The sequence below is a fragment of the Vanacampus margaritifer genome, chromosome 3 (assembly GCF_051991255.1).
Source record: "Vanacampus margaritifer isolate UIUO_Vmar chromosome 3, RoL_Vmar_1.0, whole genome shotgun sequence".
Lineage (NCBI taxonomy): Eukaryota > Metazoa > Chordata > Actinopteri > Syngnathiformes > Syngnathidae > Vanacampus > Vanacampus margaritifer.
The window spans coordinates 25,826,544-25,851,116 of record NC_135434.1 but is presented as its reverse complement, the minus strand read 5'-3'; the positions used below and the strand labels follow the sequence as shown (position 1 = coordinate 25,851,116).

At 39.5% G+C, this 24,573-nt stretch overlaps 1 protein-coding gene across 1 annotated transcript; it reads left to right on the top strand.

Moving 5' to 3' along the window:
- Window positions 1-10,658: 10,658 nt before the first annotated feature.
- Window positions 10,659-24,150, top strand: gle1 (GLE1 RNA export mediator). Its single transcript, XM_077562488.1, has 15 exons — window positions 10,659-11,104; window positions 12,209-12,439; window positions 12,652-12,783; window positions 14,776-14,924; window positions 15,009-15,069; window positions 15,171-15,428; window positions 17,564-17,783; window positions 19,358-19,470; window positions 19,568-19,780; window positions 19,844-20,034; window positions 20,604-20,733; window positions 20,840-20,944; window positions 21,058-21,140; window positions 21,231-21,294; window positions 23,384-24,150. Exons 1-15 carry the CDS (start codon window positions 11,006-11,008, stop codon window positions 23,450-23,452), a joined length of 2,118 nt encoding a protein of 705 aa, XP_077418614.1. The 5' UTR covers window positions 10,659-11,005; the 3' UTR covers window positions 23,453-24,150.
- Window positions 24,151-24,573: the final 423 nt, after the last annotated feature.

Here is a 24,573-nt window from a genome sequence, read left to right as displayed (position 1 = left end):
CTCTTTCTAATGGGTGATAGCCGCTTCTGAAAAGATATTTCAAGGTTAAATAATGTTCTCTCATACGAGAAAAATCATAAGGGAAAAACAATCAACTATATAAAGAATTATTCCACATTAGTCGCCATCCAAGTTATTCGTTTTTAGTTATTATTATTATTATTATTATTAAAATAGGAGAGTAGAGACTAAACTATTTAATCTAAAAATAATCCAAAAAAGTTAAATATATATTTTCTCATTAAACTTTAAAAGCAGATTAACAATCACACAATTAACATTGTTAATTAATAATCCAAAAAAGTTAAATATATATTTTCTCATTAAACTTTAAAAGCAGATTAACAATCACACAATTAACATCTTCCTTTTATAAAAACATTTTATTTTACCTCATTACAAAGGTTGATTGGCCTTTGGCATTTTTAATTTGAAAAAGGGTGACACCTGGCGGTCAGAATGAGTCACAGCAACTAAAATTTTCAAACTGACCTGCGTCATTAATTTATAAAAGGATGACACCTGGCAGTCAGCTAGAGTCATAGCAACTACAATCAGTCAAAGTTATTTATGTTCAATAAGCATCATATATGATTGAAATTTTATAATATCTTAAAACTATACCTCTCTATGTTATTTGTGTATTAATATTCGTTCGTTTTATATCAAACATAATTTTAAATATGACGTATTTGCACTCGTGAAGCCAGATTAAGTATTCAACATTAGTGCTTAAGAAATTTATATAAGGGGCTTATAAAATCAGTTACGGCAACAATTTATATAATGTCGTTCAATTATTCAACGCAGACGCTTGCGGGTTTTAGCGTTAGAAATTTTATTAGTAATTTTACCGTCTAATTAATTTATCCCGTTCAGCGTTATTAAACGTTTTCATTCTTTATTACGTAAATTCAAAATCATACGAGCTGTTTGTATGAAACAATCGAAAGTCAATATTACAGCATTAATCATCATTTAATACACTTTTCTTAAAGTTACGTCCGGGATATTCCTCTATATAAAAATTACATACACTCATAACATTATTAACGGGCGGTCGCCGTGTACGCACATTCAAAGTTAAACTGTCGCCCCCAAAACCACTGAACAAATGACACATCTCATTAGAATAAACTAACCTTTTTCACAATATAATTAAGTCCCGTCGTTCAATATTAAATATATTTTATATCATTATCTTAACGGTAGTATCTAACACGAAAGCTCTAGTTCCGTCTAGCGGAAGTAATATCAGGTCAAGTCTTTTAGTCCTTCAGAATAAAACCGCACCGTAGCCAAACATTATTACTTTATTCAAAGTTATATGAATGGTTATAGCTTCGCAAAAATACCTAAAGCTAGTATTCTAGCATTATTCATCATCTTATCCAAAAATACACGATTATGTGTCGTTTTTATTCCACTCGTAAACGCGTTCTTATATCTCGTATTTTTACGTCGAACGCCCGGCGGCGCGAGCCTCAACGTCCTCCATCAATAGAATTAACTTACCGTAGCTTATAACGGCGCCATAAGATTTATTCCACCGCAATCGTACATCCATTTTATTAGTTTTTCAAAACCCGGATATGTCTACTGGGCATTTCCCCGATCGCAAATGCGCATGCGCTCACAACTCCATGTCGCCTCATGACGCGGCATTCGGCTCAAACCATTTTGTAGTTATCAAATAGTGTCCATACTTTCTATTAATTATTGCTGCCCGTATTTTATAGCTTATTATATTATATTATATTATCTTATATTGACGTTAAGTCGTATTAATATTTATAAATACAGTGACGTCTCACTTATAACAGAATTAGTCAACACCTTATTTCATCGCGGTCACTTTAAGATTTTACCGTGACGTCAGATTTTCTCCACCAACAGGACGGCATACAAACAAATGAATATCAACAAAATATCTCTTTGCGCCCCCGTAAAAACAATAACAATGACGTCGACTATTCTACCACATACAAATAATACACAACAAATATCATGATCTTCTCTCAAAATAATAAATACCGCTTTAAGTCAATTACGAAGCAGTCTCTCGACTAATATAGCCTGTCTGTTCACAATTACTCGATTCAATTGTGCAGAAACCCCTCGTAACGTTACGTACCAATGTCTGGTAATATATCCTCATCTGCGCATTCATCTTTCTGTTATCTGTCAGCTGAACAGATCTGTCCATGAATATCCATATCCAATCATCCAAGGACCTCGCGATTGATCACAAAACGGCGTATCAACTCCGCTTATTGCCAACCTGACTACCAAAGCTGAATATATGTTCTCGGATCTTAACGACGTCAATCAGGGCAGTACAATTCCGCTGTATATTTCGTAGTTCCTCCGCAATTTCATCCGAGAACCTCCCGTTTGCGTCTAACAAACTGCGTTCCTTGCACAACGACCTTTAAAACAAATTATCCAAAAGTGCCTCTCGACTGCGTGAACAAGGCTGTTTTCCACTTCAGCTTCTATTTTATGCAAGGAATTTATGTCAATTTCCCAAGCATCTCTCGTCTTGTAAGAACAGAAAATGTCCCTCAAAACTGACTACAAAGCAATTGCGTACAACTCAACGTCTTTTATTATACAAGGAAATTATGCCAATCTTCCATGCATCCCTCGTCTTGTAAAAACAAAATGTTTCTCAAAACTGACAACAAAACGATCGCGTACAACGTGACAGCATTTCCGCAAATAGCGCTACGTCACCACTAGTGTATACTTCAAATACCGTGGTAAAATCCGAAATCTGGGACTTCGCGTCCAAACACACGATTTCAAAATTTATCACTATTTTTCTTACACAAATTCCATCCTCAATATAATTTTGCAAGACGAATTTATCAGCCGCAGCGTTCTAAAACAGACAGAATTCCTAAAACGTGGATAAAGTGTCCACTTACCGTAATTAATATGTGGCCGGGGAATTCTGCCCGTCTTTGAACGCCCCGCTGTAAAATGTCGCTACGTCGGGGGTCACCATTTGAAGAGGAATAAATGAATTTTGTCCTCTTTGCGTGTTCCAAAAATGAAGATAGATTTAATGTAAGAAAAATACACCTTTGCAAAAATGATTTAATAAAAAACAGAGAATCTCTGGACAAATAACTGCCTCTAATCATCACTTAAACATCGTGGGATTCAGAGCGTCAAATGTATCTCTTCCGGGTGGCGGACAGCTTTTATTGTTTAAGGACCTCCTCTCTTTTATTTGTAGACAAAACATATCTCTGAGTACTTTTCCAGAGCAGATGGCGTAAACAAGGTCAGGTATGGGTGTTCAAAACAGATTCTGTTCTCAAGGACCAAATGTGTTTTCGCACAAAGCGCTGAGAAGGAACTTTTTTAGACTAAATAGTATGACCCAGTTTAAGGTCAGATTATACCGAAATCAACACCATCTGCTCTGCACAGGACACAAAACATTTCGACAAGGTTAATATAAAGAATTAAAATGTTAATAACGTGTAACAATGGTTAATAAAATAAAATGAAGTATTAAAAATGTTATAATATCTATCAGGCTCCACGTCGCATTCAGATGTGGGTGTCCTAACTGTGTCTTTAGAAGCTTCTAAATAAATTTTGCAAAGAAAACTTCTCCATCAGATCTCAATGCAATTTATTTGGAACACGCAAAGATTACACTTAATATAGTAATCAAATAATTCCTTCACCACCTCCACTTTTGACTCCTCCATCACACCTACAGCACGCCTCACCACTGTTTTACAGTCCTCATACATGTCCTGCACCACTTGAACATACTTCTCTGCTACACCAGACTTCCTCATACAAAACCACAGTTCCTCTCTGGGCACCCTGTCGTAAGCTTTCTTCAGATCTACAAAGACACGATGCAGCTCCTTTTGATCTTCTCTATACTTCTCTATCAACATCCTCAAAGCAAATACTGCATCTGTGGTACTTTTTTTTGGCATGAAACCATACTGCTGCTCACAAATGTTCACCTCTGCCCTCAGTCTAGCTTCAACTACTCTTCGCCATAGCTTCATTGTGTGGCTCATTAGCTTTCTTCCTTTGTAGTTGCCACAACTCTGCACGTCTCCCTTGTTCTTAAAAATGGGCACCAGCACACTTCTCTTCCATTCCTCAGGCATCTTCTCACTATCTAAGATACTGTTGAACAACCCAGGCAGAAATTCTACTGCTACTTCTCCTAGACACTTCCATACCTCCATAGGTATATCATCAGGACCAAGTGCCTTTCCACACTTCATCCTCTTCAATGCCCTTCTCACTTCATCCTTGCTAATCTTTGCTACTTCCTGGTCCACAACAGTCACCTCTTCTACTCTTCGTTCTCTCTCATTTTTCTCATTCATCAACTCTTCAAAGTACTCTTTCCATCTTCCCATCACACTACTGGCATCTGTCAACACACTTCCATCCCTATCCTTTATCCTTCCCACCTCTGTCTCTTTGCCTTGCCAACCTGTATAGATCAGTCTCTCCTTCCTTACTATCCAACCTAGCATACAAGTCATCGTAAGCCCCTTGTTTGGCCTTTGTCATTTCTACTTTAACTCCTACTCCATTTCTCTTCCTATTTACACCATGATAGAATAACTTGAACCCTGCTCCTAAACTTCTAGCTTTGCTCCCTTTCCACCTCTCCTCAACACACAGTATGTCCACCTTCCTCTTCTGCATCATGTCAACCAGCTCTCTACCTTTTCCTGTCAGAGTTCCAAAATTCAAAGTCCCTACTCTCAGTCCTAGACTCTTGGTGTTCCTCTTCTCTACCCTCCTACGAACACACCATCCTCCTCTCCTTCTTCGACCAACAGTAGTTCAGTTTCCACTGACACCCTGTAGGTCAACAGCACCGATGGTGGTCGTTGTTAACCCGGGCTTCGACCGATCCGGTATGGAAGTCATATATTTGATTTGGCCAAAGTTTTTATGTCGGATGCCCTTCCTGACACAACTCTCTGTATTTATCCGGGTTTGGGTCAGGCACAAGAAGCCACTGGCTTGTGCCCCCTTGCGGCCACATTCTACACCACTAGTCTGCATGACTAAATTTAAATTACTGTTATCACCACAAATATCTACTTTATGCTTTATATTTCAAGTGGGATTATATTAAACTAAAATATAAAGTCACTATTCCTCAAAACAACTTTGCAGATTCACAGATGATTGTCAGTCGTTTCCCCGAACGCATTCACGTTGACAATACTGTACCCCTAAGAAATTTATGGGTCAATCATTTGCAGGAGGATACATGAATAGACTGCGACTTTAAGAGGCCCTTGAGACATAAATCTAAATGCTGCATTACTCAACTACAAAGACTGTCCTGCATACATGTTGCTCATTTGAAAGAACTCGGGAATTGTACACTATTTGCGGCCATTCGTCATCAACTGTCACACCAAAGCATACATTTGTCTTTGAGATACTGAACCAGAGCTGTTTTTCAAATTTGAAATCAATATTGAAGCACCAATCAACCAAAGAGTCCGGCTAAAAATAGTGTCAGCCACAACAATCAAGCCAACATCTGACAGTTTAGGTCATGCCTTTGACAACCCATTGCTTTACCTATCATTATTGATCCAAAAAAGCCATGTAGCACAGCTGATCTTCATATACTATTTCACAAACACTCCATCTGTCTGTATGACGCAGGATACACTTTCTATAAAATGCCCTGAAGCACCACCAATTCCCAGTTGCCCCCCCGTCCCACCCCATTGTAAATGGGTGTGTGATATTTCCTGGCTGTTCAATGACCAAAAGCTGGTACAGTATGTTAGAATAAAACTTTGTACATAAAATCAATACATTATGTAGTATGTTTTTTTTTTTTTTAAATGATCAATCAGAGCGTGAAAGCCGCAGACACACAACGCACACGCACGCACACACAGTGTAGATCTTCGAGCTGTTTGGTAATCTTCAATGATGAGGTTAGCAAATATACAGTAAAATTACTTGCTTTTGCAGTTTGATAATTAATGTTATTAATTAAGTAAACAGATGGATTATGGATTGTTTTGAACTCTTTGGTCTTTTACCAGGTGGCAGGGCCAACGTGGTTGGCATGTGTCCCTCAGAGTTCTGTGATTCTAAATTCTAATCTCGGCTATGGCCTGTCAATGTGAAGTTTGGATGTTCTTCCCATGCTTGCGTGGATTTTCTCCAGGTACTCTGGCTTCTTCCCACCTTCCAAAAACCTAAATGGTATGGTATAATAGGGTTGATCTCAAATAATGTCACGTTCCCTCACTGTTTCCTCAGTTGCCTGCCTGTGTTTCTTGTCCGAAAATCAACTGGCCACGCCTATGCGCTGTGCACTGTTCTGAAAATAGTAGTTTGGTCGTAATTGTAAACTGCCCTATTGAAGAGACAAATTTGTCCATACGATGTATGGACTGTGAGTAGGAATAGTTGTTTGGCTATATCAGGCTTCCCCAATCCTGGTCCTCGAGGGCCGGAGTCCTCCAATACACCTGATTCTAAAGATCTTGATCATTATCATGCTTCTGCAGCGCTTGCTTTTTTTTTTTTTTTTTTTTTTTTTTAAACTCTTTCACTGCCAGACGTTTTTAGAAACGGGTTGTCCCCACTGCCAGCCGATTTAAGCATTTTGAGTGATCTTTCAAGGTCCACAGAAAATGTTGTGTTTGGACTATGGAAACACACATACTACCAAATGAAAGATTGGACTCTCAGCTTTCATCAGAAAAAAAAGTTTGTTTCTACCTTATTCCGTTCTTCAGTAATCAACAATAGAAAATGGTTACTTTCACCGAAATTCTCTCTTTTGAAACAAAAAACGGAGAAAAAGAGCTTTTTGTGAAACGATGTTATTTCATGCACTCTAGTGAATTGTACACTTCTTTTTGTCCATGAATGATGCCACAAACACCTAAATAGTGCTTTACTTCTGTAAAACGCTTTCACCAACAATGAAAAAGTGTTTTTTGATTGCAAAATACGTTTATTTCCATTCAACAGTGTAACAATTTGACAAAACAATTTCGCAAACTATTTACAAATGTGTGCAACTGTGGTACTACTTACAATTATGTGGATGTTTCAAATACAGTTTTTCCTTTTGAAACGCTCTCCTGCGTGCAAGGAGACGCCAGGACTCGCACAACAGTTTACTTTCACTTTCACATTGGTCCGTTTTGCGTGCAAACGTTACACTTTCTTGACGGCCTTTTTTTCCGGGGAATAAAAAGCAAGTAGCAGACTGTACACACTCCTCCGATGAATATGCATTGGACTCGGGGCACTCTCCGTCGTCCGATCGAACGTCCGCCTGTGCGTGCTCGGTTGCACTCCGCGTTACGACACCGTAATAGCCGCCGCGTCAGCGGTTCCAATTTCGCCGTCAAGCTCGGATTCACCTTCATCATCATCGAGAATGATCACCGTCGTCATCAATGTACTATTTTAGCGTTGGTCGATGCCTTTCGTCTTGTAAGTGTAGAGCTGCTTGCAAACGCTCGCCATTGCCCGTTCCCTCCTCCATCTAGCTCCATCTAACGTCTTCTACTGCCGCGTCAATGCTTTCCAACCACGGAGTCACCCTCATCTTCATCATCTATGATGATCATCGTCAACAATGTGCTTTTTCAGCGATGCTTTTGGTCTTTGAAAAAAACGTCTCGGGTGTGAGCTCCTCGCGACCGGCCGCCATTTTTCCTTTGTCTTCCATTCTCATCTCCTGCTCGACGCTCTAGCTCCGCCTCTACTGACGCCCACCCGATCTTGTCAAAAGAGAGTCATCGCTGCCCTCTAGGGGCCAAAAATAGTCATTAGGCACAACAGACAGACTTGAAACTTTCATCAGACATGCGGAAGGGTTTCCTCTACCCGTTTCAAAAAAAAATAAAAAAATCATTGGATGACGTCTTTTGATGTCATTGGCAGTGAAGCGTAGGTTTTTACTTGACGTCTTTAAACGTCAGTGGCAGTGAAAGAGTTAATATTATCTATATTACCCCTTTCAAAACCCAAATTCTTGCGCATATAAACAAACTCATTCGGAATACCTTGATTGAAAAGTGCATTGTTTCTTGCTGTGCGCAGGCTCTCTATTTTCTTCTTCGAGGAGCCTCGCTTGAATACATTGATTTCTACGCGTCGTTTACACATTATTTTGTGTCTCAGGCAAAAACGCAAGTTTGTGCCTATTATACAAGTATATAAGTCCCACCGGAAATGCTCAAGCCGGTGTAAGTGTAAATTTGTATCTGTAAAAGTCGTGATTTGTACCCGTAGAAATGACAACTTGTAGTCAAAGAAGTCGCCACTAGGAGTCACAAGTGTTTTTTCTGTTGCTGTCCAGTTACTTGACTTTTGCACCAAATCTCTCGCTAAAGATGCCGCAAAATTGATTCATACTTGTAGAGCTCCGTAATTTGTACTCGTAGAGAAGAGGGCGGGCTCTGGAGGATTTGGGCGGGCTAAAGCTCAACCTCATTGGTTCAGCGAACGACAGTGGGTTGATCCTCAAATGACGCCACGTTTTTATCATTAATATGCACAAGTCTGAATTCCAAAAAAACAGAGTAGCCACACCAGTTTACGCGTCATTTGGGAATAAGAGGACGTCCCAGGTGTGAAAATTTCAACACGGTTCAATATACAAAGATCGTGTGAAACAGCTTAAACGCTGGTTGACATGCAGAGCACTTAAAGTGGACAGAAAGAAAGAAGTTTTAGCATGAAGGTAAGATTTATTGTACGATCATAGCTCGTAATCCGGTTCTAGCTAGCTCATCTCATGTTGCTAATTGTCACGAAAATTGACCACATTGAAGTCACGATTTTCATTTAATGATTTGAATCCTACTTTTGGACTGTGACTTTCTGTAATGAATGTATTTCCTTTTACCTGGGCCATTTGTATTGTCATAACTGAGACAGTGTAAACATCTGATCAATAGCTTGACCCTGCACTTCTTTCATGTCTTCAAAAACTACCCGTATACTTGAACAGATATATTAAACTCGACACCCTTTCATATGATGTGAGTTCATGATGACATATTTGCCGTTTTTATTTTAAAATCCTATACTGTATATACAGTATCCCATGTGTTGTTAAAACAAGTTTTGCAGTTAAATTCAAATGCTCGTTCTTAACACTTGTAAACATACACATTGGCAAATAAAAATAATGCAAAGGGGTTGAGGTCTTTTTGGTGCATTCACAATTCACCATGATGTATAAAGATAGTATGGAGGTAAATATGGTACAAAAGTAATTTGTACCTGTAAAAAAAAAAAAAATATATATATATATATATATATATATATATATATATATATATATATATATATATATAAAGACCTCATAAACTGCTGCTGCTGTCGTGTCCTGCCTTTTCTCATATCCCATGTGGCCAGCAGCCCAGTCAGGATTCCTCCACATCCATTAATCCAAGGCCGCTGTTTTACCTGAAAAATTATATGTGAATTTTTACAAGTAATTGCAGACAAGGCTAACTATGTTTTTTGTTTTTGTTTGCAATAAATTATATAATATCTTGCATCAATATGTCTTGTACAAAGATTATGTTGAACACATTTTCAAATCACATAATCATAAAGCTAGGGGATATATATTAACTACACAAATAGGGACATTTATTTTTAATCTGTGGTGTATTTTGTTGAATCATTATGTATAACATGCAAATCCATTATTTGTCATTCATCATCATCCTACCAGCATCCATTTTCTTTTAATGTCACTTTTTTGTGTGCCAAAAACAAACCAGGAAGTATCGTAACTGGTCCTCCATGTTTGCTCTGGTCGCGTTTTATCTCTAGAGGTCTTACGAGGACTGATAAATGGCGTACCTGTGTTCAAAGCTCGCTTGGAGAACATTTTAGGACAACTTCAATTTCATATAATAATCATTGTCCAATTATTTAACACAGTGTTTCCCAACCCTGGTCTTCGGGGGAACACTATCCAGCCTGTTTTCCACGTCTTCCTTCTCCAACACAGGTGACGATTGTTGTCAGGCTACTCCAGATCTTGCTGATGAGCTAATCATTGTAATCACCTGTGTAGACATAGAAAACAGGCTGGATATGGTTCCCCGGGGACCAGGGTTGGAAACACTGAATTTAGCATAAATTATGTGAGAATTGACATTATTGTTATAATAAAGCATTCACAATCAATTTATCCAGAATTTTGCACAGTCTAGTTATTGATACATTGTATTGGGTATCTTCTGAGTGAATAAAATACCCTAATCAAAATTGATTTGAGTCTTTATTAGTGACAATCTGACATAAAGTAATTTTTTACCATTTTGAAAAGAAGTGGGGGGAAAAGAATGCTAGGGTGAAGGTTACAGATAGAGATTACACAGCATCTGTTTGACCGCCATACGGGCATGCTGATCTGATGAGGAATGCTGATTTGACTAGGAATGCTGATCTTTCAGTTGAGGTAGTGCGTGGTGGTGCAAACAAACAAGGGGAAGTGTAACATGAGATGTGCAAGCTCAGATTTCAGAGTACTGTATGTGTGAAACCCAGTGTAAGTGCAACTAAGACATTTCTGCCATCAAGTAGTTGTTGGTGATGTTGCAACTTAAAACTACAGTATACTCCTAGATATTTGCAGTTCAGAACCCATGGATTCGCATACAGTGTTTGCAGATTTTTTTTCCTTTGTTTTTTCTCTCTCTATTTTTTCATATTTTTTATGGGATTTATGGGATTATTTAAAATTTGATGGGTGGGTCCGTGGGACGTAAAATGTCAAATTCTCGAATGACCCACGTACACATAAGGTCAAGTGTTCACACTCTTAACCGGCAGGTGGCGGAAACGCACCATTACCCTTTTTTTTTTTTTTTACCAACCTCCAAAAACTCTCACGAAGAAGACCTGTTCCGGTTGCCCATGCGCACTGGATGTCGTGCCTTGTGTTGTTTTGCTATTCATATAGTTTTTACGTTCATCCACAATGTCTAGTGATAGTCTCCGTTGGGAAACGTTACAAAGTCTAAAAAAATCACCCAAGGGAAAGATCCAATTCAACCCCTATTGGTCGGCGAGAGATGAGGTGAGTGTTTAGCTTAGTTGAGCTCAACTGGGTCGGGTGGCAAATTACCGGCCCATTTTCGTCATGTGATCCGTATATCTTGTGTGTCCCTGTTCCATTGGCATAGAAATAATGTGTTTCTTTGGGTGGCTTGCACGTGCATTTAGGTGGCAGAACACGTGAATACGACGTAAAGGATTTAGGCAGTAGTTATTTTGCCGTGAGCGGCAACTGTGCTTCGACCATTACTTTTGAATTATGTATTTGTAGAGTACTTGTAGTTCCCGCGTGATTCACAGAAAAACAACTTTAGGTGGCGAGTCGCTGTTTACGGCAAAACAAAACAAAATAACACACTATTTATGATTCGAAGTATATATTTTACCGTGACCGGCAACTCGCTACCCGCGCCATTTTGCCGTGAATTGCGCGGCCGAATGGTTGACGCGGTCGCTCGAAAGTGGTAGGTCACAAGTTCGATTCCAGCTCGGTACTATTTATTTAGTTACTTAATTAGTAACAATTTCTTGATGTAAAGTGTGTTCTGCTAACCGATAATCCTGCTCTGATAGTGATGGTTAGTAATACCTAGCCTGGTAAGGAACGCCCACTTTCTTGAACGAAAATCATGTTTGTCTGGCCACTCGGACGTTGAAAGCGATTTCAGCCCGGCTCCAAACGAATCGTTAAATCAAATTTGTTTATTTGCTGTGACGCATTCTTCGTGAGCAACGCTTCTCTTCATCACGTGAAAGTCACAAATCATCAAGCTTTACCGCAACGACGACATATGTCATTCACTACGGTCTCTCCTCGAGTAGCTATGTTGAATTTACTTCGAAAATAAAAATTTGAACCTGTGATGCAACACATTCGAGGTGAGCGCCCTACCCACTACGCTACGAGCTGCTACACAGTCACTGCCGCGCATCTTGTACTTGTAGTGCTTGCGCAATTCACGGCAAAATAACACTAGTGGTCGAGTTTAATTTATGATACCTCAACGCTCAGTCACCCCCCCCCCCCCCCCCCCACACACCCACCCCACACACACCCCAGACTTTCTGACTTTCTACGTGGCCTTTTTGTATAAATGTTTTCTGTATAAATGTCTGTGCTCTGCAGGACATTTTGGCAGGTTATCAAGACTCGTTCAGTTTGTCATCGCAGTCTGGAGTAATACTGGAAAACCTCAAGTCCCAGTTCTCGCAGACGGCTGTTGGTTTGAGTTATAGCTCTGGTGAATCTAGTCCTGGGCTTATTGCCTCTGTATCCTCCTCCGGATCCAGCCATGAATTCACAGTCAAGAACAACACAATCACTGTGACAATACCTTTGAAGGCTGAGCAAGAACAGGTGAGTCCCATTCGCATTACTTTTGTTGACGATGTTTTAATTTAGTTGATGAAATATTCCTGAGTATATGAAAACTCATTTGTATTGACTGAGTTAACATTTCAAAATTGTTGAGTAAAACTAAATATCATGTTATAATTATATAAATTAATCTTTTTGGAACTCTTTTCTCCATCCTTTCTTCACATCAAACTTATAATGGGAACAATCAGACTGCAGAAAGCGATGTCGATGAAATCACCAGTCCCTTGTCCTCGCCGACCATCTCCCTGCTCTCCCCTGAAGCCATGGCGATGGCTGGATGCATTGTTAGGTTTGAAGAGGAGCAACGTAGAAAAGCGAAGGTCCAAACGTAATCTCATATTTTTCTTTTTCAAATGAGGATGCTTAGTTTTTGTGGGATCGAGTACGGGCTTCGGCCTTCCTGGGTGTTCTTCCCGTGCCTGGGTGGGTTTTCTCCAGGTACTCTGGTTTCCTCCCACATTCCAAAAGCATACATGGCAAGTTAATTGAGCACCCTACATTGGCCCTAGGTGTGGTTGTGAGTATGGCTGAACGATTAATTGCATTTGCAATTAAACCGCAGTTTTAACAAAACACGATTACGTAATCGTGAAAGGCTGCGATTTAAATGCCTATTGAAACGTAGCGGAAGGAGTGAAAGAGGGAGGGGGGAGCAGGAACGTCATCGGTGTAACTAAAGCCTGGCGCCATAAGTGCACGTAATTTTGGTGACTTTTTTTTGTCCAATTACACTTTGAGACGAGTGTCTAACATGTTTGATCTTGGTTTTAAAACAACACTTTACCGTTGACTGTTTGGCTGCCGTAGTGTCGTACGTTTTGTAAACTGAGTGTATACGCAAGTGTGCGGCAGCGGCTGATAAATTTGAGTTGTCCTATATTTTGAAGCTAAATAGGTCTGTATGTGGCCGAAATGTTTATTGCTCATCATTACTCACGTCATTTAGGAGCCGCTGCCGCAACCTCTTAATTTACACGTATTGTAGCGTTGGTGAACTAATCAGGCCAAGTGGCGAATAAACAACTCTTTAATGACAATTTGCAAGTAACTAACGCCAGAAAACAACAGCTCCGAACGCGCTTAGTTCATCAAAACAAAAGTCTGTGTTGCGTTCACGGACCGTCCAGACAATGGGAAACTACGCAACCCGCGACCCACCCACGAACAATTGCTACAGAATGCTGAGGATTTTAAATCAAATCGGAAAATGTTACGTCATATAAAGAGGTATAATTTTACTTTGCTGGCAATATTTCATGATCATCCACGATGGTCATATGAAATTGTAGATAAGGTTCAATGTTGATATAAAATGCAAAATGTTTGTAGTGTGCATATATTGTGTATTTTTGTCATGACACCAACCGGCCGGCCTGTGGGCGCCTGGTTGTGTCTTCCTGGTTTAAACCAACAGGTGTTGTGCCAAAGGACATACTTCTGTAAAAAATTATATCCCTTGCAACACATGTTTGTCAATAAATAAATGAATAACTAATTTGTTTTTCAGTTTTAGAAACAGGATTTTGTAACAAGAAATAGTATTTATTGCGGAGAAGCAAAAGGAAAAGCATGCACTCGCTCGCATTCTGCAGTGGACTCTAGGTGCGTTCAATGACCACGTATGTTTTTCGGTTTTGTTTCTAGATGTTTGAAGTTTAAATACCTGTTTACAAGGAACCTTTTCGAACAATCTCCACTTTTCTGTGGTAAAGGTTATAAGATCCCACAGCAGGGGATGCAATTTTTGATGGGGGTAGATATTTTGTCACAACACCGATACTCAACTCTTGAGTAGTCACAAATACTGATACCAAATACTGATACCACTATAGTGTACATAAAATTCCCCACCCAAAAATGACAGATGATTTTTTATTTAAAAAAACATATATATATATATATATATATATATATTCCTTAAAATTGCATGAAATTAAGGCAAACTTTCATTCATATAATTTCTCATTTCTAGTTCCTGATCGAAAAATGGCCGTAGGAGGGCTGCCGATACTGGTACGAGCCACCGCCGTGAGTACCGATACCTTAAAATAAGACTGGTATCGGTAGTCGCTCCTCACTAGTAAAGATGGTACCTCTGCTTTAATTTGAGCCGTAGAAACAATAAAGTTTATCAGTTTGAGCATTAAATATCTTGTCTTTGTAGTGTATTCATGAACATCATTTGCAAATCATTGTATTCTGTTTATGTTTAACACAGTGCCCTGACTTAATTGGAATTGAGTTTGTACACTTGTTTTTTCTTTTTGCGACAGATTTATTCCTAACATTTATGTTATTTGTGTGTGGCTCAGATGGCGTTCAAAGTGCATCAGGAACAGCAGGAGAAGCTGGCGATGGTGGTGGCCAGCACTGAGTCCGAGCAGCTGAAGCGCTTCGAAGAGCGCATGGAGTTGAAGTTGAGACAAGAGTATCAGAGCATGCGGGATATGATGGACAGAGAGTGAGATTGCTTGACTGACATATGAAAGTGAAAGTGTGTCCGCTTGGCTTTCTATTCATGGCTTTTGAATTTTCTCTACTGTAGAACAAAAGAGAGCATCGGACGTCAAGAGAAGCTGAAAGAAGAGCAACGCCACAGATTGAAGGTATTTTCACAGTGTGACTTATTTCACCCAAGCCAAGCCCATCCATACATACATTTGAAAAAAACTTGGCAAGTGTCCGATTCCCATCTTGTGGTCCAAAGATCCAGAATCTCCGTCTGAGGGAGGTGGAGCAGCAGCGTTTGAGGGAGGCAGAGCTGGAGCGACAGCGACTAGTTGAAGGCAAAGAGCGGCTGCGGAACCTCAACTCCATTCAAGAGGAGATCCTTCAGCTCAACCAGCTTCTGGAGGCCTCCAGCCAGAATCAAACCACTGTCCTATCAGCAAGTATTGGCACCTACAGCACCCGTGGGAACCAACTGTGCTCCCAGGTGTCCGAGGTTGTTCGAAAGACAGCAGAGGTCAGTGAAAATTAGGGTTGTCACAATACTAAAATTTCAAACTCGACATTGATACTCAGGAAAATACTCGATACTCTATACCATTTTCAATACCGCAGAGATAAAAAAGACAAATACTTAAAAAATTTAAAGAAAAAGATTTTTATTAGCAAAACCGCTAATAAATAATCAATTTAATAAAATTATTAATAATCAGAAAATTTAAAAAATAAACAATCACTTTTTCACATGCAAATAAATTATAAATGACACAAATGAAAGAATACATCATACAAAGATTGCTATAGTGACAACATTTTGATTGTCTTGAGATAAAAACATAATAAACATAAGAAAAAAATTTGAGATGGTCAAGTAATATACAAGTAATCAGAAGTATATTTTGAGGCAGTAAACTACACAAGTGTAAATAACAATCAACAATATTTTTAGGTAGTAAACTACACAAAAAATAAACTATTAGTAAAAATGAACATCCAATGCTGCAGTTGCAGTCAGCTACACATTTTTAATAAGCTAAAATTGAGCATTGCAAATATCTATTAAGGCATATAAGTGTTTAGAAAGTGCACATTATTCTATGAATGACTGTCTAGCTTGTCGTATCACTGGTCTGACTTTTCTTTGCTGTTGGAAGATTTTTCGCAATATAGACAAGCGTGTCAATGTTCTCCTCTGTGACTACGTTTACATGCAGTCAATATTCGGATTAACTCTTTGACTGCCAAAAACGTTAAATAACGTTTAGTAAAATCCTACGGAGGAGCGCCAAAGACGTTCACCAAGTTTTTTTTTTGGGGGGGGGGAATAGGTGGAGGAAAGCCTTGGCCAGCTGTGCTGAAAGTGTCAAGCAGATCTAGTTAGTATAATGCCTATTTTTGGCCCCGAGATGGCAGCGATGACTCTCTTTGGACAAGATTGGGTAGGCGTCAGTAGAAGACGTGAGGCGGAGCTAGAGTGTTGAGGGAACAATGGCTGAGGAAGCCATTATGGCGACCGGTTGCAAGCAGCTCACGCTTGAGCATTTTTTTCAAAGACGAAAAGCATCGACCAATGCTAAAGAGCACATTGATGACGATGATGATGATGATGGTGACTCCGAGGTTGACGTCGAAGTTGGAAGCGTTGACGCGGCGGCTATGATCACGTCATAAAGCCTCACCGGCTAGCGATATTAACGCCGGAAAACGCGGAGCACAACCGAGCACGCTCAGGCGGACGTACAATCGGACGACGAGTCCAATGCATATTAATCGGAGGCGTGGGTACAGTCTGATCACGGAGAAGACACTTGTTCTGGACTACGATGCCACTATGAATGGAGCGGATAAGATGGATCAGAACATCTCTTACCACCCGGTATAGGAACTGAAGGACATGAGGAAGCCAGACGTAACACCACCGTAACGTCACCGTATCATGATCTGAGAGTAGACTTGATGGTAACATGGCCAAACACACACTGCAGTATATACCTGCTATTCCCCGGGGAAAAAAGCCAGCAAGAAAGTGTAGCGCCTGCACGCTAAGGGGCCATCGCAGTGAAACTAATCTGTTGTGCAAATCCTGCTGCGTCGCCTTGCACGCAGGGGAGTGTTACAAAAAGAAAAACTGTATTTCAAACATCCACACAATTGTAAATAGTACCGCGGTTGCACACATTTGTAAATAGTTTGCCAAATTGTTTTGTCAAATTGTTACACTGTTGAATGTAAATAAACGTATTTTGCTATCAAAAAACACTTTTTCATTGTTGGTGAAAGCGTTTTACAGAAGTAAAGCACTATTTAGGTGTAAGTACGCAAAAAACATATAAAGTTGGAGACTTTGGGCGTGAAGGCCCTCGAGTCACACGCGAAAGCCAGAAAGCACCAGCTTGCTATCAATTTATGTTGGTCTAAAAAAAATTATCATAATGGTCTAAAGAAGGTCTAAAATGTAATTTTGTGGTTCCTGCAAGAACACTTGTTTATGCAGCACAAAAGGGCATTAAATTAGTTTTAAATTGCATTAAATTAGATTTTGTGACACCCGCAGAAAAATATTAATTCTCATTATGTGGATGTTTGGGGAGCTATCAAGAACTCCTCTGAGCATTGGTTGGCTTTATCTGATTAATTCTTCCATCTTTACAGGGACAGTATCCAAGCGTGGAAGACATGGCTGTGGCGGAGCGGGCCCTACATGAAATGAGGACTCAGATCCGCTTGATGCAGGAAGAGGCAACCAAAGCTCAGGAGGCGGAAAAGAAGAGAGAGTTGGCGGAGTCCCACAGGAAGCTGCTAGAGCAGAAGACGCAGCAGGAAGCACAAAAGAAGGCGGAGCAGTTAGCCAAAGAGAGAGCACATAAGCAAGGTAGGAAACGGAAAACACAAAACACAGACACTAGGTACATTTAAAAACAGCACCATTGTTTTTTTTATTACAATTGAAAAGTTCCTCAGTTGCAAAATGCAGTAAAAAAAAAAAACTCCATTGCGAGTTCATTAGGGACATTAATAATTGACAGTGCAGAAAATGCACAAACATGTAATTCAGCTGCTGGTTTGGTCTGTAAAGTGCAGTGTTGAGGAAAGGTGGAGGGCCTTATACACCACACAGACTGGTCTCTAGTTGGCTGCAAAGTGATGGGCTTTTGTGATCAGTAATGAAAGCCATTGATCAGTATCAATCGATGGCATACTTTTCCAAGGAAATCAGCTCATTTCTATCGGTGGCCCATCGATCGATTGCCACTACTTGAAACGGTTTGGTTCGACTATTCAGCTTGGTTCACACAGGCACATGCAATAGTGGTGGGAATCTTTGACTGTCTCATGATTCGATTCAATTCCGTTTTTTTGGGTCTGCAATTCGATTCAGAATCAATTTTCGATTGATTCAAAATAATTTGATTGACAATTATTTCTGCTTAAATTTAAAGATGTGCAAAGAATCGTCATGATCTACTCCAGTCTGACTCATTAACGCTAATTAGCGCGCTATTCACGGCACTTTTATCACTCAAAAGAACGGCTATTCATACAAAACGCTTCAGGAATGTATAGAGAAAGCATGTTAACATTACTCACCGGCAACTTGATTGTGACTTTTTCCTTCTCTCGAATGTGGCTACAAATTTAACAGTGTATCAGAACTCATGGAACCACACTACCACGCAAACAAGGCTAAGAAATTATAAAATAATTGAAATAAATTTATTTTTGGGACATTTAAAATTGATTCTAAATTGTACTAAATGAAAATCAATTTTTTTGGGGCACACCCATAACGTGCAGTGCAACTCTTTTTCTCATTTGTGATTAAGGGCTAATTAAATAAGGCTAAAGAAGCACAGCAGTGTACACTTAGCGCTCATAGTAGCTAAGAAAAATTTAACTCCAAAAGAAAGAGTAGAGTCTCTTCTTTAATCGGGAAAAAATGTATGTTTGTATCTGTATCAGTTTTGTAGCAATTTGCATTAGAATATAGCTAAATTTCATCATTATTCACAATCCTGTTGAAAACACTGGGAAAAAGAACTTGTTGCAACATGGCCCTGACCGATCTCTTATACTCTGCTGCACCCGCTGGCCGTTTTTGTAATAACTACCATTGCTTTAAGCGACCTCTTATGGTCAGAAGCTGCATCAAAGCATTCTGTATGCTCTAGCATAAAAAAAACATTTTAAAAAACCCATATAAATAAATTTTTGGGAGTGAAGGACAAAGTATTAAAAACGTATTTATACGTTTTTGTGATTGAATGAGTTAAGTGTGACAAATATTAAATATGCCCCCAAAAAATAATCATGCAGCAAGGGAGAAAATACTTTTCAGGTAACTAGTTTTCATTGTCATTTTGCATAACTCTGCTATCAAGTATGGGGGAAATTATTTCATTCATTCTCTGAACACTGAACTGGATGTTTGACACTGTATTCCAACAGGACTGCAGAACGATGCAGATGACACCACGGTGAAATGGTACAAGGAGTTGCAGGAGTCTCTTACTCGGTGTGCTCATTCCATTGAGCAACTCGGCTCATCAAAAGATGTCCAGGTTCGTTTTAGTACTTGTAGTAATCGATTTGTCAGAAAACTAGCGCTGTCTGGAAGACAAGATGCATCCCTTACTGTCATCATTTCTGTGTATGTAGACAAAACGACTGAAGTTGGAGCTCCAGAAAGCTGCGACTATACCCATCAGTCAAATCTCTTCAAATTCTGGATCTCAGCTTCGAGAAATCTTTGAAAAGCTCAACAAGCTGCTGTCTGGGCAGGCAGTGGTGTCAGGCGGGAAGTCCATTTCCTCGTCACATCACCCACAAGGCTTGGACTTTGTGTTTTACAAAGTGGCTGAGAAATTTGTGGTGAGTGCTAAGTCTATCCAGAAACTACCTGATGATGCTACAGCATGTGATTTGTTGCTATAGAAACAAGGTGAGGAAGAGGTGGCATCTCATCATGAAGCGGCTTTCCCGATGGGCGTGGCGGCTTCAGGTATCTGGCAGCTGCACCCCCGATTTGGTGACCTCTTCCTTGGCCACCTGCACAAAAAATGTCCGTATGCGGTCCCACATTATCCTAGAATGAAGGAAGGCACACCTGTGGAGGAGTATCAGAGGTCAGTCGCTGCTTCTACACTGGCTGCGACTAATGCTAATCAAGCTGCAAGTTGGCCTTCTTTCGTGGTAGCATTGGTATAGTGAGAGAGTGTATGCCAACACTCAAGACTCACTTCTCATGTGTATTTGTGTCAAAGTTACTCTGGGGTACTCTCGTGTGAAATGCTAATGATGGGAAAATGAAGCTTCATGAAGCACTTGTGATATTTTTTGACTCCTCGAGATGGCACTTTTGGTTTAAAGGTGCATTGGAAATGTAATCAATTTCTATTGCACTGGCTTTTATCTTAAAACCAAGAGAACCATTTAGAGGAGTAAAAAAATAATTGCAAGAGCTTCATGAAACTCAATTTTCTCATCACTACAAAATGAATACAAATACATAACCCAAAAAGTAATTGTCTTTCCTGTGCTGATGTCATCACATCTAATTATCTGAATATGTAACGCTGCAGTGACAATGTGTGCAATTAGACGAAGGCAATGTCTTGCTTCATCCACTTATGTCTGCAAGAGACAAAGCTGTGAACAGTAGAACATCTTTTAAAATGCATTTTTTTCTCAACAGAATTCTTGGTTACCGCGTGGATGACGTTGGTGTTGAAGGCCAAGACAGTTTCCTGAAAAGGATGTCCGGCATGATCCGCCTCTATGCTGCTGTCATCCAACTGAGGTGGCCTTTTGACTCTAAGCATGCGGTAGGAAGTTTTTCATTTAGTTGCATGTCTTTGGACTGAGGACAAGGACATAAATTGTACTGTTCGCTGAAATCATCTTGTTTATAGTATTTTATTTATATTTTAGTTGCCCACTCATGGTCTCAATCATGGTTGGCGCTGGTTGGCTCAGATGCTCAACATGGAGCCTATTGCCGACATCACCGCAACATTACTTTTTGACTTTCTTGAGGTGAGTCCTACTTACGATACCATTCCTTTTATGTATGTGGAAAAGGGGAGCCTACATTTGTTGTTTGGACTTCAACTTTGTTGGTGCACATCATTTGTCTGTGATTCCTTCAGGTTTGCGGTCACGCTTTGTTAAAAAGCTATCAGGGCCAGTTCTGGAAAGTCCTCCTGCTTCTGAAAGAACAATACTTACCAAGGTACGCACTCGCATAGACTGGTATTTAAGGAACGGTGCTCCATTTCGGATGATGACCCAAGTGTGTGTGTTTGCGTCTGTTTCTTACCAGGATTGAAGCTGTGACGGGTAGTGGTCAGATGGGCTCTGTTTCCAGGCTGAGATTATTTCTAGAGGTAAGGGATGCAAACTTGAGTTTGCCTTTTGCGTGTATGGGTCACTGGAAAGAGATGTGTTTATTATCATACAAAATGAAAAAATACTTCAGGGAACACAAAAGCATCTAAGGCAGTGGTTCTTAACCTGGGTTCTATTGAACCAAGGGGTACAGTGAGTCAGTCTTTTTCAGCGGTGGTCAAGACACTCAAATGATGTGTGATAATACGCCCACTGATCTAAGAGAATACAGACCGTGCAGATCACAAAGGCTCAAACCTTTTTTTCACCTAAAAAAAAATCAACCCATTCTGATGCGATTTCATGTGAAAACATGTATTTTTTTTGTGTATATTTTAAAAATACAGGTAGTCCTCTAGTTACAAACATTCGCAGATACGAACAAAAGCTGACTGATGTCCACAAAAGCTGTATTTTGCGTGCAAGTTAATATTTAAGTATGCGCCAAATCAGACATTATGCTACAGTATTGTACTGTAGTGCCCCTCTCTGCCACAACCCCGCCAAGCAGCAACGCGCCATTTGCACATGCACATCCACATTTCAACTGCACATCTCTGTCCGGCGATGAACGGCACAGCCTGGAGCCACTTGATATTGGCGCCACGTTGTGAGTACATTTCAGAGGCTCTCCTGGAGTATATTCATGAAAAGCAGTCCTCAGTCGTCGTTGTTTATTGGCGTAGTAGTAAATGTGTACAATATCTCTTCATCTTCGAAATCACTTGAATCTGACTCAGCAGTCACCATGTGCACTTCAGGGACAGTTGGAAAACATAGTTGCACGTAATGCATTCCACTTCAGCCTCACATGAACTTAATTCAATAACTCCCCCACCATCTATGTACACTTGTACAGTAAGCATTAGGGATGCACCAAAATGAATTTTTTTGGCCGAAAACCGAAACGCCAAAAATAACTATACCAATTTGTTATTATCATTGCATTTATTATAATTAATTAAAATGATAATATTATTATATAATATTTAGACCTATTTAGCACAGGCATTTTAACAAAGCACAATATAAATTGAAATGCGTGTTGACATGTTGGCAAATGGTACATTAAACACCAACTGAGCATTTTCTGGCGGTGCAATTGCACTTTCGAGTCAATATACAGTACTTTGCACGGTCGCACCGGTGGGTACGAATGCGTGCGGTGCGGATGACGCATTTGTAGGCTATTTGCAGTGAGACACGGTGCGGCACACTTAAAATCGGCACATTCACATATTCACCAACGTTTAAAAATAAATACATTTCTTCTCACCAACAAATAGGCTTTGGGAACGGACGGCAAAGTCACACACAGCGTCCTGTATAGATAGCTCTGTAGTTACCTGATAGCAATAGTGCTAACATTAGCTAAAGTATTTAGCACGACCACCAGAATGCAAGTGAAAAAGTGGAAGTGCTCGAGGGGCTCTCATCAAAGAAAAAAAGGAAGGCGCTGCAGGAGAGTGTGGAGTGTGTGCAGAAGGAGTGGCTCTCCTTCTCCGGTGTGTACAATGAAGCTGCTGGTGGTCAGCGATCAGCAAGGCGGACATTCACTCCCGTGTTTGGTGTTTAATTCAAACAGACACAAGCTTGCAGCATTTTTTTTGTTGTTGTTTTTTTGCGCCATCACAAAATCTTTCGGCTTGAATCTTATTTCGGCCGAATGTGTGTTTAGTAAGCATATTTATTTTGTTTTTATTGCATTGTCCTGTGTAAAAAATGTATGTACTGTGAGGAAAAGTGGTTCAGATAATGGATGATGTAATTGAATGTATGTTTTATATTATTTTATTTATGTACTCTATAGAAAGTATATATAAGGTATATAAATTTTATTTATTTATTTATTTATTTATTTATTTTTTATATTTTGATCAAATTTAATTTTGAAGCAAAATTGAATGTGATTCGATCTACAAACAAATTAGACTTACAAACAACCTCAGAACCCATCGTGTTCGTAAGTTGAGAACTATCTGTATACATTAGGAATGTTACAAAATATAGTTAAACTATATTTTTCATGTTAATGAAAGCAGAAACTTTGTGATTGAGTGAGATACTTTGTTGTGTCCTACCCCATAGAAATTGCTTCAAGAAAGGCAGATCAGTCCTCCCAAAGGCCAGCTGACATCCGTGTTCTGGAGGTCATGAGGTTGGGGGAGAATACGTTCACTTTGGATATATCAAATGTGATGTGAACTATGTCTGAGCAACAAAGTCAAACCTTACATGAGCATGGGCTGCAGTTGTCTGCTACCTCATATTGGCCTGGAACTTTAACAAAGATGTGCCCTCCAAAACACAGTGATGTATATAATTTTGGAAAATAGCAGGTTGGTATGTGTCAATTTTTTAATTGTTGACATTAATTTAATAGAAAAGACAAAAACTACACAATGATTATTACTTAAAACCCATTAATGCCGAGGTTTCATTATAACAGACTTTTTTTTATGTAATAGTTAATCATGACAAAGATGATTGTTTCATCAGATGATTTGTGTGAAGGCTCCAATGAAATCATTTTTAAACGATTTCAATGTACTGTTTTCCATAAATATATAATTTGATGTTATTCCTGCCAGACTTCATCCTCTCTTGTTGATATACAACAGAACTCTGAAATAAATTATTTGTACCCTGCAGTGATTATAGTGCAGATAATGGTTTAGAGCAGAAGGGTCATTAAAAAAAAACATTAGCTGTGCCTTTTATTGCAGCCTAAACTCAATTCCAGACACTCATTAACAGTGAAACCAGCAGATGCAGTCAAAGTATGCACAGATCATCATGGGGAGATGGACTAAACGTGCACTCTCCAATAAAACTCCATCATGACAACATGAGAATGTTTTGGTTTTTATTTACATTTTCGTAATTTTTGTTTAAAAAAAAAAAATATATATATATATATCACGTTACATAGGCTGAACAAAAATAACGTTTTATTGAGCACTTCTCCTTTGTTGAGATAATCCATCTACCTCACAGGTGTGACATCAAGATGCTGATTAGACAGCACGATTACTACACAGGTGTGCTTTAGGCTGCACACAATAAGGCCAGTTTAAGGCCCCGTCCACACGAAAGCCAGTTTCAATGTGTCCTCACAAGTTTCTTACTGTTTAAGCCGTTCGTCCACACGATGGCGCGGTTTCGGAGCTTGAAAGCGATCATTTTTGAAACCGGGCTCCAGAATGGAAAGATTTCAAAATGTGCCCTGGACGCGTTCGTCTGGACACCATATGCAGGATACTCCTCCAGTGATGACG

What these genes read in the sequence shown, in the direction of transcription:
- gle1 (XM_077562488.1), top strand. Translation starts at nt 11,006, where the DNA reads ATGTCTAGTGATAGTCTCCGTTGGGAAACGTTACAAAGTCTAAAAAAA. An exon ending in ATTGGTCGGCGAGAGATGAG is followed by an intron (nt 11,105 to 12,208) that starts GTGAGTGTTTAG and finishes TGTGCTCTGCAG; the next exon opens with GACATTTTGGCAGGTTATCA. An exon ending in TACTTTTTGACTTTCTTGAG is followed by an intron (nt 20,945 to 21,057) that starts GTGAGTCCTACT and finishes TGATTCCTTCAG; the next exon opens with GTTTGCGGTCACGCTTTGTT.